Here is a 16,168-nt window from a genome sequence, read left to right as displayed (position 1 = left end):
CGAAAGCTCATACCAAGAACTAACTTAGTTGGTCTTTAAGGTGCTACTGGAAAGAAAAATTTTTTTTTAGATTTGGGATGTGTCAGACTTCCCATCTAATTTGGGTTAGGAGGAAAACTTATTTTCATCATTTTGTATCCACAAAAATATATATTCAAGTTATGCTTTATTTCCCCCACCTTTCAACCAAATATCTTTATATTCTTTTTCAGCATGCACTGATGTTTATGCAATTGTACTTTGAGATGGTACTGCTTCACCTTAATTAGTAAGCTTAACATTTCAAGTACGATAGAAAAACTCAGACCACACTGCAATTAGTGCATCTCAATCTACTTTATTTCAGCAAAGTGCCCCAAAATCTAAGTACAGCTTTTTAAAATCTACAACACAAAAATAGAAAATATTGAAAACGCACAGAAAACCAGTCATCTTGGAAGTGATTAGGATGTCACGAGAAATTTTGCAGTGAAGCAGTGATCATGATGTATTTCACAACACAATGTACGGAAATCTGCACGCTTCCTGTAGAGAATCATCAGGCCTGAGCAAGCCGTTCTAGGACCCTTCGATAATCCGAAACAAGCTGCTGGAAGGTTTCTTCTAACTGTTTGTGTTGCAAATTTATGTCTATTTGGTTCAACTGATTGGTCAACTCTTCTGGTCTCAAACATCTTCTCATCTTAGCAATCTCTCTCTGCTTTTTCTACAAAAGAACCATGCAAAAAGAAATTTACCCACACAATAATAATAATAATAATAATTTTTATTTATACCCCGCCCTCCCCAGCCAAGGCCGGGCTCAGGGCGGCTAACAAGCAATAATAAAAACAAGTTGAATGAATACAACTTAAAAACAAGATTAAAATACCACATTAAAATATTGAAACATTAAAATATTAAAATTCAGCCTCATCACAGGAGGAGAAAGGAAAAAGAAAAAAGAAAGAGAGGGAGGGAGGGAGGGAATCAAATTGGCTCCAAGCCAAAGGCCAGGCGGAACAACTCTGTCTTACAGGCCCTGTGGAAAGAAATCAGATCCTGCAGGGCCCTGGTCTCATGAGGCAGAGCGTTCCACCAGGCCAGAGCAGAGTTGAAAAGGCCCTGGCTCTGGTTGAAGCCAATCTAACTTCCTTAGGGCCCGAGACCACTAAGGTGTTGCTATTTATGGACCTTGAGGCTCTCCGTGGGACATACCGGGAGAGGCGGTCCTGTAGGTACAAGGGTCCTAGGCCATGAGCAGCAATTGCTACACGCTGCTCCTTATAAGGCTAAATTGCTATTTAAAAGTAACCAGAAAAACATTCCGGGTTAAACAAGGTCTCAGGAAAAGATCCTTCAGAAAACCCTGTTGTGTTCATATGCTCCTTGAAATTAAGACTTGCCCAGAAATTTCAAATGACTGGTAAACTCCTTCCATTTTTATGTTTTTACTGTACGTTGACTGTATAGGGCAGTGATGGCCAAACTTGGCCCCCCAGATGTTTTTTTGGGACTACAATTCCCATCATCCCTGACCACTGGTCCTGTTAGCTAGGGATGATGGGAGTTGTAGTCCCAAAACAGCTGGAGGGCCAAGTTTGGCCATTACTGGTATAGGGTAAAAGCCCCAGCTTTTCATCTGCAAAAGGTAGAATCAGAAAACAGGCAGATATGAGCACATCCAATTCCTTTGCTTTCAATGGGATTTAATCATGGCTATGGTTTGGTTCAGCTCCTACAAAAGATGTAACACAACTTTTCTGTGTTGAACCAGTGATGCATCAAATCTAGAGATCACAGATCAAAATGGTTAAAGAGCCGAGTGGTAGCACAGGATGCTAACAGATTTCCCCGCCTCTTTTGTCTTTCCCTCTCGGTCTCCTTGAATGTTACATTTCATCGGGTGCTCTTTTCTAGTTTAATTATTTGATCATTTTAAACCACATGCTGTGTCTTTTTTTAAAACGTTGAAGGTACTCTTTACTTACAGAGGCCCTACGTTGTATCCCTGTAATATAAAGGAACATTTGACAACGCGGAATCTCTCTCAAAATATCAGGAGTATAAAATTAGGGCCACACTGACCAGAAAACTGACCAAGCGATGGATGTGAGGCTTTTTAACACAACCTTGTAAATAAGCCTACAAAAGTTACTAGCCTGTTTACCACCTCTGGCAGCCATTTTAGTTTATGTACGGGGCACAAAGCACTCAACCTCTCCTTCACCACCCCACTCATCCACCTGCATGAAATTACTTGGTCTCCCATGGCTACAAGGCTATATTAACCCTTTCCCTTCCTCAAGGTGCTGTCTCATTCATGGAAGATAAAATAGTTCCATATTCTCCCACAAGGGGAGAAAAAGGCGATTTGGAAGGATCTACCGTCATTCATCCACAAACCGAAAAGCTCTTTCAGCTTTTTGGTTTAAAAGAGACAGTTCATATTATGTGGTTATTATGAATGGATTAGTAACTGTTAAGTGAGATTTTTGGGAACAGAAGGTTGGAAATGATTTTTACCTACATGGAAATTAGTATTATTATTATTATTAATAATTTATTATTTCCACCCCACCCGTCTGGCTGGGTTTATATAACTGGCTTATTTCAAAGTGCAATGGTTCTAAGCCATACTGCAAAACATGCAGTATAATCCTCTAGTTTCTGACCGCCCCCACGTAATTAGTTATTGTAGAAATCTATCCAATATTATGACAAACAATGCTTCTCGTTTTCAGTGAAACAACTTGCTCAGAGGACTGATGCTGAGCATTCAAAGATATTCAAAGACAGCCTATTAGTACTGTTTCCTACAAAAAGCCCACTTAACTGTTGCTAGTCAAGATGCAAAATCACTGCAGCTTCCACACATGCAGAGGGGCTTTTCAGCTTTCCCCTTCTAGCAACTCTACTTCTCAAACTCTCCTGAAGACTGGGGTGCCCATTGGAGCTGTAAGGCGTTTTAAGGGACTGCTGCTAGGAAAAGCCAGCCACAAACATCCCATGTGCAGCATCTCAAATGCTTTGTGCATGAGCCTCTAAATACTGGCCACTGACTGATTTTTTGTTTTTTGTTTTGCTTTTGTCTAGTTTATTCCTTTTACTTGGGAAATCTGTTTAGAACTTTTATCCACATACTCTCTGAAAGGGATGCTACCTTTACAGTGGTACCTTGGTGGTCCGCTTGACTCCCGAAACCATTCTAAAACCAAGGCTGTAGGAGCTTCCGATTGGCTGCAGGAACTTCCTGCACTCAATCGGAAGCCGCATCGGATGTTCAGCTTCCGAAAAACGTTTGCAAACCGGAACACTCACTTCCAGGTTTGCGGCGTTTGGGAGCCGATTTGTTTGGGAGCCAAGCTGTTCGACTACCAAGGTACCACTGTATTTAAATGTATTTGGTATATGCTACTGTTACCATTAAAAGGGACGCGGGTGGCGCTGTGGGTTAAACCACAGAGCCTTGGACTTGCCGATCAGAAGGTTGGCGGTTCGAATCCCCACGACGGGGTGAGCTCCCGTTGCTCGGTCCCTGCTCCTGCCAACCTAGCAGTTCGAAAGCACGCTAGTGCAAGTAGATAAATAGGTACCGCTCTGGCGGGAAGGTAAATGGCGTTTCCGTGCGCTGCTCTGGTTCGCCAGAAGCGGTTTAGTCGTGCTGGCCACATGACCCGGAAGCTGTACGCCGGCTCCCACAGCCAATAAAGCGAGATGAGCGCCACAACCCCAGAGTCGGTCACGACTGGACCTAATGGTCAGGGGTCCCTTTACCTTTACTGTTACCATTACATGTCTAATGTTGCAAGAGGCAATAGATCAGAAATCAAACTCAAAGGGCTGCATTTTTCTAATGAGCCCCACCAGTGTACCCACCTATCCTCCTCAATTTTCCTTCAGAAGGTTGGGAGGACCCTTATAACATATTTAGGGAGTGTGCGGGGGGGGGGGGAGAAAACGGGGAAGAACGTCCCATTGTGCAAGCAGAAATACTTGCACTGACAAAACAATTATCTTAGCACTGCGTTTTATTGAGACTATGTAAAGTGCTCTGCGCCTTCGTATCTGTAGTAATATTGTTTGGCTGTCGCTTTAACAAAAGTACTGAGACAAAGCTTTAAAGAGGTGCATTAAAGGAAAGATAATTATGCACGGAAGTTTTGGCATAAACAGTTTACAATGAAAACAACTTTAAAATATCCATGTAAGTTAAAAGCCACCTTGTAAGGGCCCATCAGTCTTCTTTTTACATCCAATCTGTAGCTTCTGGATTGTTCTGCATTACCCATGTCTGTCGCATGCAGCCGGAGAATTTCATACACCCGTCTTGTATGTTGCTTAAAAACAAGGGGAATGGCATATGAATCAAGACCAAGAAATGCCACTATACAAGGTTTAGAGAAACGATTTCAAGGTTGTGTAGCCTATCCTCTATCTTTAAACCCTGACACATGTAACTCCTAATTACTCCTCTGAGTAATATGCTTTAAACTGTATTTTAAAAACATTTATCCATTGTCTCACCTGGAGACCTTCAAATGTTGTAGCTTTGAATCTGACACCCTACTCCTTTCCATTCGTTTATAAACACCCATTCATATAAACTTTGCTGACTTGGAGGAAAGCTATATATCCATCCTTGGTTTCTTCTTTATAAGGATCCGGTTCTTGTAAATGTTTCTCACTGGTCAGAAATTCTAATTACCTCTCAGTTCACACTTGGCTATCAACATCATTCTTTTGTGCTCAACCAAAGAACCAAATAGTATCAAACATGTGGGAAATGCTTGCTTCATTCTTTGGCACATACTGTGATTGTATCTTGCTGTTATTTGTCCATAATATTACCCCAATCCTGTTTTATAACTCCTACTGCTTTTACCAGATTTTTTAAAAAATCAAGTTTAATAATACTTTTTCGTTTCAAGGCGGAAACTGAGTTGTTCCAAAGGCAATCCATGAACACACCAAGGTTTTTATCCAACTAAGTCATTGCACACATGGAATGACTTCTGCAAGGGCAATGGAACTCTCCCTCTATGTGCCCCCTGTACTACCCTCAAATAGTTCTAAGACTTTTATCTCCTAAATTCCCCCAATACAGTACTGAACTTTACCACCAGTAGTGCCTTGTTGCAATGGATCAAATACACTGGGTTCCCTCCAATGCTAGTTCTACTCAGTACAGAACCATTGGAATTAATGGACCTAAGAGTAGGGCTCACAATGGATACAACCCACTGGCTGTACAAAACTTCATTTAGTCAACAGAAGCCAGAGCTCAACGACAGACTGAAGTTTGTTCCTGGCAGTCAAAATATGATGGTGTGACTTATGCAAGCCATGCGATATCTTCTAGAAACGGTGGCTGGGATTCAAAAACCTACCTAAGTCTACTGGTTCTTTGGGAACTCAGGCACTAAAAGGAGATTTGTTTCACTTACAATTGTTCTGAACATTAAGGCACTAGATGTAGGATTGAACATTGAGTACAATGCTGCCCTTTCATGAAGGAGTCCACCAATGAAGAGGTGGGGAGCAGTTTTCAACAGCATTCTCCTCTTGTAGCCTCCCTCCCACCTGCTCTTCTGCAGCAGATTTTTTTGGGGGGTGGGGGCACAGTGGACTGCCAGGGCGAATCAGGAAAAATGCCCTCTCCCATTAATGCAGCCTCTATTAGGTCAAGAACCTGTCTTTGAACAGAAGGACTCATCTTGTTTGTGGAAAGACAATGCCCACAGGGATGATCATCACATCAATACAATATTTTAAGCACTGTGTACCTTATTCACTTTCAGCTTTTGTTGAGCTTCTGTTACCATATCTTGACTGAAGCCCTGCTTGAGCTTCTCTGGAGAAAAGCAAGGTAAATCCTGACACAGTTTGACCAATACAAAATCTCGTAGTTTCACATAATTTTCAGACGGATCTTCAGCTAAAAGAACAAAGGAAAAGTGTTTTGTAATTTGCTTTTCCTGTCCATAAATCTCTGTCATTTTGGCATGGTAATACCACAAATTTTATGTTCTGTTTTTTTAGTATAACTGAATCCTTTGTTTATTAGGGGCTACCCCCACATTTTCTTCAAAAAATTGCTTTGCACACGTAACTACCGTAAAGTTATCACAATTTTCCGAAAGTCCATGGTTTAGCTTTTGTAAAATAGGGGGTTCTCAGTAATTGGCTAATTGGGAACCACTGGGCTAGGGAATTAGAAGAGGGAGCACTGAATGCCCCCAGCTCTAAACAGTGTTTAAGATCTTTGCAAATTTATGTGAACTAGGCTTACCAAATTATCAAGTTTCTGTCATATGAAATAATTAAAGGGTCTAATTCACCAAGTAGCAAATTCATGAAAAGCACATCAGTGGGCTAACTATTTCAATCTCACCTTAAAGCAACTACTATTTTGTAAATCTGACTACCTTGTAAATCCACTCAGCTTGCTGCCCCCTTCGCATAGCCGCCGTATAACTCTGAATGCCATCTCACTTTCATAATTTCCTGTCCCGCTCCTGACTGTCCAACCCAATTTCCCCTTAACAGCAGCAACGCTAAATGGATGAAAAAGAGAAATTCATCTCTCCATACCTTTCAAGCTCCCTGTCGAAAAGAGCATGCACCCTAGCAAATTATTCCACAGGGCAATTTAAAGTCTGCTTCAGAGCAGTTTTACTGGAGAAAAAAGACACACCATGTTCCATGCATTGATGCAGAAGCCTGCTGTCTGCCATCGTATGGCCTACTTTCATTTCTATGCACTGTCAAGGATGAGAAGCTGTAAATACATCTCTGGCTCAAAGATTCAGATAGAATATTCCATTTACGTATGTGCACAATTAAAATAACATTTTGTCCTTCGTCACCAATTGGTACAGTCGTACCTTGTTTTGCAACCGGGATCCGTTCTGGAGCCCCAAGCCGAAAAGGACGCAGGGCAATGCGCCGCATCTGCGCATGCACACAGTACGGTTTGTGCTTCTGCGCATGCACGAAGTGCGATTTAGAGCTTCTGCACATGCACAAGCAGCAAACCCTGAAATAACCTGTTCTGGTACTTCCGGGTTTGCCGCAGACATTGGCCAGAATGGACACTAGACAAGGCGGATGTTTGCGGAGGTATTACTGTACTTTATAATGCTTTTATAGATGATGGGAAGTATGTGGAATTTCTGTGGGGCTTTAATTATAAACAAGACTGAAATTCAAGATTTAGAGGTATATCTAGCATACAGGTACATGCCAAAACAAACTGCATTACTCGGCTCTACGCATGACTGGGGATTTTCTACTCCTGTCAAGAATCCGACTGCAAGGAGTTTTTGAAATCTGGAGGATTCACAAAATCAGTTTGTGGCAAAACATGTTGCTGTTAAAAGAAAATAGTTCTATTCCCACTGAACATAAAAAATGACGTTTCAGTACATAAAGGATCTCTAGGCTGTGGCCAAAGGGTTAATTTAGTATTAACTTAGTAGTGAGGTTTAAAAACAAACATACCGTATTTTTCGGCCCATAGGGCGCACCTAGTTTTTTGGGGGGGGAAATCGAGGAATTTTTTTTTATTTCCCCCCCGAAGCCATCCCCAAGCTAGAAGAGGGAGACGGAGCACTCCGTCTCCCTCTTCTGCCTTCAGGGACAGCCTTCCTAGCCTCCGTGGGGCAGCGGCTTGCCCCGTTGTCCCCCGAGCTTATGGGGCTGGCGATGGGGAGAAGCAAGCTTCTCCCCACCGCCAGGCTCTAAACCAGGTCGGGGAATAGCGGGATGGCGGCGCTCCGCCTCCCCGCTGTCCCCCGAGCTTGTGGGGCTGCCCGATATCTGCCCGAAGTGCGCTCCGGAGCGTGCACCGTGCTTCGGGCTGCTGCCCGCAAGCCTTGTGAGCCCGCGGGAACTCCCGCCGGGCTTGCAAGGCTTGCGGATAGCTTCCTGAAGCCTGGAGAGCGAGAGAGGTTGGTGCGCACCGACGCCTCTCGCTCTCCAGGCTTCAGCAAAAGCCTGCATTCGCCCCATAGGATGCACACACATTTCCCCTTCATTTTTGGAGGGGAAAAAGTGCGTCCTATAGGGGGAAAATATGGTACATACACACACACTGGTAGCATAGTACAGTGGTACCTCGGTTTTCGAACGTAATCCGTCCCGGAAGACCATTCGACTTCTGAAACGTTCAAAAACCGAGGCGCAAAGGGCGGCCTGCAAATTCAATAGAGAAAATTGAAAAGAAAAAAAAAACCAGCAGAAGCCGTTCGACTTCCGAGGTGCATTTGAAAACGGAAGCATTTACTTCCAGGTTTTTGGCATTCGAAAACTGAAACGTTCGACTTCTGAGACGTTCGAAAACCAAGGTACCACTGTGCTGAAGTCTTCCTTTCTCCACTAGCTCAGGCTGTATTTACACAAAATACATTTCTGATGGTGTAATAAGAAAATTAGCTAGCGGATACATTCAAGAAAACGCCTGAAACACCTCTGAATGGAACTATACCTCATATGGCCGTGACTCAAACAACTGCATAACTAGTTCCAGAAGCCCCACAGGCTTTCAAAGTGCACCAACTTTCAAAAGCAGTTTGTGATAGGGCATGTGGGTGATATACAAGGTCATGTTTATATTTTAAAATGCAAAATTCCTACTGTGCGGCTAAAGTAGCTGGCTCATCCCCCCACCCCACCCCCAGTATATTCAAATCCAAGCAAAAATGGACTGGTAAATATAATTCCTGAGAAGTTCAACGAAGGGTTATATCCAAGGCATCCTAACAAAGCAGAACAGGGCTTTTTTTTCCCCCTCCCCCTTCCTATTAGTTTACTGATAGTTGAAGGAGCTGCCAAAGAAACATGGAATACAACAGAGAAGCTGCAGCAATAGAGGAGAATCAGGAAAAAAACCAACCACCACCCCATGGGGGGGGGGGAGGAGGAGGAATCTTACTGCAAGCAGAAGTCACCTATCCAAACAAATGAATTTTCTTTGCAGGGATATTCTTAACAGCCCACAATGAACTGTCATAGGATAAACATCCAGAAGCTACCCTCTTTTCTTTAGTCAGTTATTGAGTCACTTTCTTTAACAGATCTCAGGGCAATATAGAGCAAAAGATAAATAAAATATATCAAAAATTAACAACTTTGTGTGTGTGTAATTAAAATAGGGATGCGGGTGGCGCTGTGGGTTAAACCACAGGGCCTAGGACTTGCCGATCAGAAGGTCGACGGTTCAAATCCCTGTGACGTTGTCCCTGCTCCTGCCAACCTAGCAGTTCGAAAGTGCAAGTAGATAAATAGGTACCACTCCGGCGGGAAGGTAAACGGCGTTTCCGTGCGCTGCTCTGGTTCGCCAGAAGCGGCTTAGTCATGCTGGCTACATGACCCGGAAGCTGTACGCCGGCTCCCTCGGCCAATAAAGCGAGATGAGCGCCGCAACCCCAGAGTCGGTCACGACTGGACCTCATGGTCAGGGGTCCCTTTACCTTTAATTAAAATACAAATCTGCACATTGCTGTTTGGGGTGAAATGATACCATATCAAACTGGAAAGATCTGGATACAAAGAAGTGTTTTTAGCCAAGGTCTAAACCTCAACGAGGAAGACAAATGTAGCTGCAGGAGAGATCATTTCAAAAATAAGAGGCCCCACTACAGAGAAGGCCCTTCTGTGCATTCCCAGTTGCATCAAGAAACAGAATCTTGTGCCATGTATTGTGGCATCTTGCAAAGTAGACTAGTCCATGGAAGCTTATGCTGTGATACCACAGCATAGGATGCCACAGGGCAGTTTCTGTTCCACATTGCCTCAAAAGTTCATTCCAATATCCTTTTCTTTAATTTTCTCCTTCTCCAAGTTCATATTCTTTTGACGTTTGTACATTTGCTCTCTGGGGTCCTAAGAATGGAGTGTACCGTTGTAGTGATTAGTAAACCAATGTCTCTCACTGATTTAGTGTTTTGCCTGAAGGAAGAAAGCTCTGCAAGGAGTTCCAGAAGCCTAAATCTCTTGTCAAGTCAGCTGCGTACTTTGCAATAAAAATGGCTAATTAACTGGTAATCCTTTCATGCTAGGGAATGGATTTCCATGGTGCACTGTTCCCAGGAAGGAAAGGATTTGAAGAATTACATTATACACAGTTCTTTCTGTGAGGAAGGGTAGCATTAACCTTGACCTCTGCTTAAGTTAATCTTTGAAAGATCATTTAATTTTGACAGATGAATTCAGAAAGTTATGGCACCGACTGTCAGGGAAGCAGTGTTCAGCATTTCATATAAATTAATTCTTATCTCCAGCAAAAGACTCACGTACCTGTTATATCAAGCACTGCAGGGGATGACATATAGTACCTATGAACTGTTTCTAAAAGCTGAGCCCCGTGACCTTCTCCTTGGAATGGAGGCAATATCAGCATTTGGCTACACATAGAACAAGAAAAAAAAATACTTAGCAAAAAAATAAGAACTACAGTCATACCTTGGTTTTTGAACAGAATGCTTTCAACCCGTTTGAAAACCAAGGTGCAGCTTCCGATTGGCTGCAGGAACGTCCTGCAGCCAATTGGAAACGACAAAAGCTGCACCAGACGTTCAGCTTCCGAAAATCGTTCAAAAACTGAAAAAACCACTTCCGGGTTTTGATCACTGAGATAGATAGTATACTCAGCCCCCAGAAAATTTATTTACATATTTATTCACAGTGAATTGCAATCTTTCTATACATAAGGCTTTACATACAAAAACCTTATAGACTCCGAACATAATTGCACTAAGAGTTTTGAGATTCCACCCCATTTCAGATGAAGACAATGAAATAAATAAATGCAAAGCCAGGCGAGAGTTTTAAAATTTCTTTTTTAAAAGCCCACAAAATTAACACAATTATAAACAAGTATTGGGAACTTCAACAGTACTCTCTTCTGAAATAAAAGGCAAGGCACGTGCTATGCTGCCAATTACCTTACACGTGGCCGGGTTTTGTCTGGGTACACATAGTAATTATAGACTGTCATATAGCCTACGGTCGCAAAGAGTGTAGCTCCATCCTTATTATACTTCTCAAATCTGCAGATAAAACAGAAAGCCAAGCAGGTCAATTACAGTCGCGCTCCCATGCAGTGTCCATTTTCTTTTCCATTCTCTGACTGAATTTCCAGTGTCAGCAAGCTACTCTGTGAGGGCCCAATGGGTACACCTGCTATGTTCTGAATGTACAATTCACTTAATTGGTGTGCAGCAACTTGGATAAATCAGACCTCTTTACAGCACTTCAGCGCACTTGCCTATTATAAAGATGAATAGGTGGCAAGTAAAAGAAAACACAGGCAAAGCTCATTTTACTGTTTAAGCCCTACATTCAGGGCTCCAACAGACAACAGTATTTAATTTGGCTCTATTCTCAAGGTCTCGCAAAGCATAATGGACACAAACTCCAGCCTGATAAACAATAGTTTTCTCTTTCCTGGGAAAAATATCATTATACTGTCCCCAATAATTGGCCAGCCACAATTAAAATGCAGCCTTTGTGGAGGTAATAAGGTCCACTGTTGCTTTAGAACTGTACTTACACTAGAAAGTAGTTCCATCTTTCATCATCCACGTCAATAAAGCTAGCTGTTTCAATAAACCACATCAAGAAGGTCTGAAGCCTTTCATGATACTCTCGAAAGCCTGGGCATGTGATGTCAGCCTAGGGAAAAAGCCAGGAGAAGTCAGGTGAAACTCTTCACCAAAGGGAAGAGAGCACATCACAGAGCCTTATAAAGTACCTCTGTGGGAAACTGTTTTATTAGCACACTGAAAGTGATCTTGGAGAAATAGCAACGTTTTACATATCACAAGCAATTATTTGAGGGTCACTTAAAAGTTGCCATGAAAGCTCTATCGGAAGGCTCTATTCTCCCCACCACCACCACCAAACACACACTTTTTACCTTGTATATTTGATACTTTACGTCTTCGCCAGCTTCTTCGTTATGCACGGAATATGTATGTAACAATGTCCCAAACGGCTTGAAATTGACCTCTTTTTCCAGCAGAGATACAAAGTCATCTGTACTTGTGCTAAAGCCTGGTGGAACAATTTCTCTAATTTTACTTTCCACATCATCTGCCTGAAAACAAGAGGTGGGGAGAGAGAGAGAGATGCACTGAGAATAAGGAATTGACTATTTCTAGAATTCACATAGGGTGGCGTGCTTATGCCCTGTGATTGTTGAAGCGCTATTTAAAGCACCCAATGTGGTTTCCTAAAATTTTGCACAGGTCTTTGTCCCAGACACAACAAAATGGTACACATGGGACCTTGCCACTAGGTGCCCCCTTGTGGCCCTTAGTTTACAAAGCTCAGAGCATTCATACACATCCCCTAGTCCAGGGGTCTGCAACCCGCGGCTCCGGAGCCGCATGTGGCTCTTTTACACCTTTGCCGCGGCTCCGGGGCGGATACTAGCGAGGGGAGGAGGCGCATTGTGCGCCCCGACACTCCCCACTGTGGCGGGCGCTGTACTGGCTGTGACGTCGCATGGGGGCGGTGCGTGCGTTAGTCACGCACCATCCCAATGTCACCTTCCCGCCCGCCCGCTACATTGTAAGGGGCATGTACGCTGGTCACTGCATTGAAAGGGGGCATGTACACTGGTCACTGTTTTGAAGGGGAGTGAAGAACACACACACACAAAAAGGTAACTTGTTAATTTAACGTTTATTTCTATGAGGAGGAGTAATTCTGAGGGGTCAAACAAAGAAATAATAAAAAAAGTGACAAAAACGTGATTTTTATAATGACGAGTTTTGCGGCTCCCAGTTTTTTTTTCTTCGGAAACGGGTCCAAGTGGCTCTTTTTGTCTTAAAGGTTGCAGGCCCCTGCCCTAGTCCGTTATCACATTGTTCAAATCTACTCTTTCAAGGGATCCACCAGTAATATGTTATACTGCAGCATTTCCGGTTTAAGCTGTGCTCAGGGAAACTGCCTGTCCCTTACTGGAGGCAAAAAACCAGCCTGATCCCTCAGACCGTTTCTCATGGGCACAAGGGTGGACACAGATACACAATAATGTTGTGGCCTGCTCTTCAGTCGCCTTCCTTTTGAGGTAAGGCAGGGCAGGAGGTTAAAACATACAAGGTCAAGCAGGATCTTGAATGTTATCAGCACTGGAATAAAAAGTGTGCATGTTAAGTAAACTTAATTGCTGAGTCGGGAAGACAACATTCCTGATGAGTCATTGTGCTTTGGGTAATATACTCATGGTAAGATACTTCAGTTTAATAGCAGGTTAAACTGAAGCATCTTACTTCAGAAAACAGCTTTTCCACGAACACAAGATTCAGATTCTGCCTTTCTTTTAAAAAACAACAACCTGGAGCACTGGCATTTCATTACAGTAATAAAGAAGCTGGTAACCTTTTACCATAAGGGTCTAAGAAAAGGGAAATTTTAAGACAGTGTACCACTCCCCACCCCAGTAATGGTCAATACCACTAGCTCATTAAACTTTAGATAAGCTAAAAGGAAGAAAAAACGGAGAATCTAGTTTAGATTCTTGACTCTCAAGAGTTTCTTCCTTCTTGCCTGCTGCTAAGTCCTGACTAGGGACCTCAGTGCACTTATTAAATGCAGTCAGTGCAACTTTGGTCTGCTGATATGCCAGTTGGGCAGGCCCACTGTATCTGCTTCTTGCAGACGTCTACCATTCAATATGGAATTCTTAAGTGAACAGTCTTTGATCACTCTTTCGGAGTAACACGTGTGCAATACAATCCCACACCCTCAAGGTTGCTCAAAAGCAACCCAAACAAATTAGAGTATTTAAGAAACTAACTGGCAGCAACAGGACAAACTCTTTTCCAGCCTGAATTCTGGTTTACACATACAAGGAAAAAGCCCAAACACTCAAGTGTCAAGAAAATACAGACTTGGGAGCACGGTGGCAAGCCAATATAATTTATGCGCTAAAGACTCAAGGGGGGGGGGAAGGAACTTCTTTTGCCCAAAGAATTTTTTTAATGCAATTTAACCAAAAGGGTGGGGAGGTTTTACAAGCAAAACTGAATTAAGATTAGCCTTGTTAAACAGCCAAATTGAATGTTACAGACTATCAGCTGAGCAGACATCATAATCCCTTTCAGGCCCCCAAAAGACCACTTGATTGAATACATTTACTACTTCTCCTTAACCATGAATATTTGATGAAGTTTCACAATAACGTATTGCCGCTTCTCACCAGGCAATAAAACTTAATGAATTGGTCTCAACTTAACAAAACCCTAACCCCCTCAATGCAACCCCTAAAAGCCTGACATTACATTCAACAAAATGAGCTTACATTCTATTCAAACCCGGCTCCCAACAATGAGTCCAGGTTTTTACTTAATGGAGTTTGCCGTGAGTTCAGCTGTAATGTTTGTATTGTATCTATTTCCATAAGGGCTGACACAAGAACACTTTGTGTTAACTTACTAAGCAGCTCTTTCACACCGTTTACATGCATGATAAGTATTAATTCTGAACCAAGACCATTGCTACTTAGCATTCAAAACAGGGAAATTAAGACGCTTAGGACAAAATACACTACAAAAGGCTAATACAACACACTACTAATTCCTGTTCTTTCAACTGGAGTCCCCCTAAGTAGAAGCAATGCACCTGCAAATGAATAATACTTTACTATCAGCTATATCGGGGGGATGTAGAATATGGGCAGAGTTCAGTCTACACACACTCCATTATTAATGCTTTGGTGCCACCAACTTTCATATTTAATCAGCCTTATCTTCCTAAAGAGCCATTATGTGCGGCATGTATGGTAGCTCTACGACACTTGATTTTGTCATGTGCTACTGATTAGACACCTTCAAATAAAAATTAAGAACATTTTCCTATATTAAATTTATTTAGTAAAAGTGCAGCAAGAGCGTGCCTGCGGCTAAATTAGGAATACCAAATGAGTTTCTAAAGAGTACTTTTTTAAAAAACAAACTATTCAGGAGTGCTAGAACGGCAAATTTTTAAATGTACGTTTTAACAGGGAAGAGAGGTGGATGAAAGTCATAGCTAATTCCCATTCCCCCATATAGAACCCCTTTGTTACTATTTCTCAATATTTTACAAATATAACACACTACATACTATGCTATGTATCATATCATGCACCTAATGTAAAGAAACACCTTTTGGGTAGATTTTACCTAGTCTGAAGTACTGCTAAGGACTTCTTATTGTGTTCTACTCCCTATTGCATGGGTTGGGTACCTGTGACATTCAGGATGTTATTTTATTTATTGGTTCAATTGATATCCCACCCTTCCTCAGTTTGTTTGATCCCAGACAGGTTGCCACCCAGCAGTAAAGCTGCTCATATCAACCCAGTCAGCGTGACCAACTGTAGGTGACGATGGAGTTACAGTTCAGCAAAATCTTGATGGCCACAGGTTCCCTATTCCCGATCTACTGAAAGGCAGTTTGTTCCATGCAGGGATATAAAATCTTTTGCAACAGTTAGAAGCAAGAGTACGCAAAGCGAAAGTTGGCCGGGAGATGGATATCCGAGTATTCAAGAGAAAAGAGGGTTCCCGTTCTTCCTGGCACATTCTAGTATGTTATTCTCCCACAAAACATCTCAGCCTTCCTTTTAGACAATAAACAGTGGTGAAGAAGTGCCAATTATGATAAAGGTTCAAGTTCACCTAGAAGTTACAGCCTCTGATTTACAAGGCCTTCCTTCAAATGACCACAGAAGTGGAGCATAAGCGCTCTGCATAACCTCACAGCTATATATGTAAAGGTAAAGGGACCCCTGACCATTAGGTTCAGTCGTGGCCGACTCTGGGGTTGCGGCACTCGTCTCGCTTTATTGGCTGAGGGAGCCGCCGTACAGCTTCTGGGTCATGTGGCCAGCATGACTAAGCCGGTTCTGGCGAACCAGAGCAGCGCACGGAAATGCCGTTTACCTTCCCGCTGGAGTGGTACCTATTTATCTACTTGCACTTTGACGTGCTTTCGAACTGCTAGGTTGGCAGGAGCAGGGACCGAGCAACGGGAGCTCACCCCGTCGCAGGGATTTGAACTGCCGACCTTCTGATCAGCAAGTGCTAGGCTCTGTGGTTTAACCCACAGTGCCACCCGTGTGTGTGTGTGTGTGTGTGTGTGTGTGTGTGTATATATATATATATATATATATATATATATATATATATATATTCCC

At 42.7% G+C, this 16,168-nt stretch overlaps 1 protein-coding gene across 1 annotated transcript in view; it reads right to left on the bottom strand.

Moving 5' to 3' along the window:
• Window positions 1-317: 317 nt before the first annotated feature.
• HAT1 (histone acetyltransferase 1) overlaps window positions 318-16,168 on the bottom strand; it is a 29,786-nt gene continuing 13,935 nt past the window's right edge. The window contains exons 5-11 of the mRNA XM_083571304.1: window positions 11,900-12,079; window positions 11,534-11,655; window positions 10,926-11,030; window positions 10,279-10,385; window positions 5,766-5,917; window positions 4,203-4,319; window positions 318-706 (exon numbers count right to left, since the gene is read on the bottom strand). Of these exons, the coding sequence (XP_083427430.1) occupies window positions 539-706; window positions 4,203-4,319; window positions 5,766-5,917; window positions 10,279-10,385; window positions 10,926-11,030; window positions 11,534-11,655; window positions 11,900-12,079 (951 nt within the window). The 3' untranslated portion in view covers window positions 318-538. The remainder of the gene's footprint in view (window positions 707-4,202; window positions 4,320-5,765; window positions 5,918-10,278; window positions 10,386-10,925; window positions 11,031-11,533; window positions 11,656-11,899; window positions 12,080-16,168) is intronic.

Source organism: Podarcis filfolensis (assembly GCF_964270895.1).
Source record: "Podarcis filfolensis genome assembly, chromosome: 1".
Taxonomy (NCBI): domain Eukaryota; kingdom Metazoa; phylum Chordata; class Lepidosauria; order Squamata; family Lacertidae; genus Podarcis; species Podarcis filfolensis.
The sequence above is the reverse complement of the archived record's forward strand: the minus strand, read 5'-3'. Positions and strand labels throughout refer to the sequence as shown.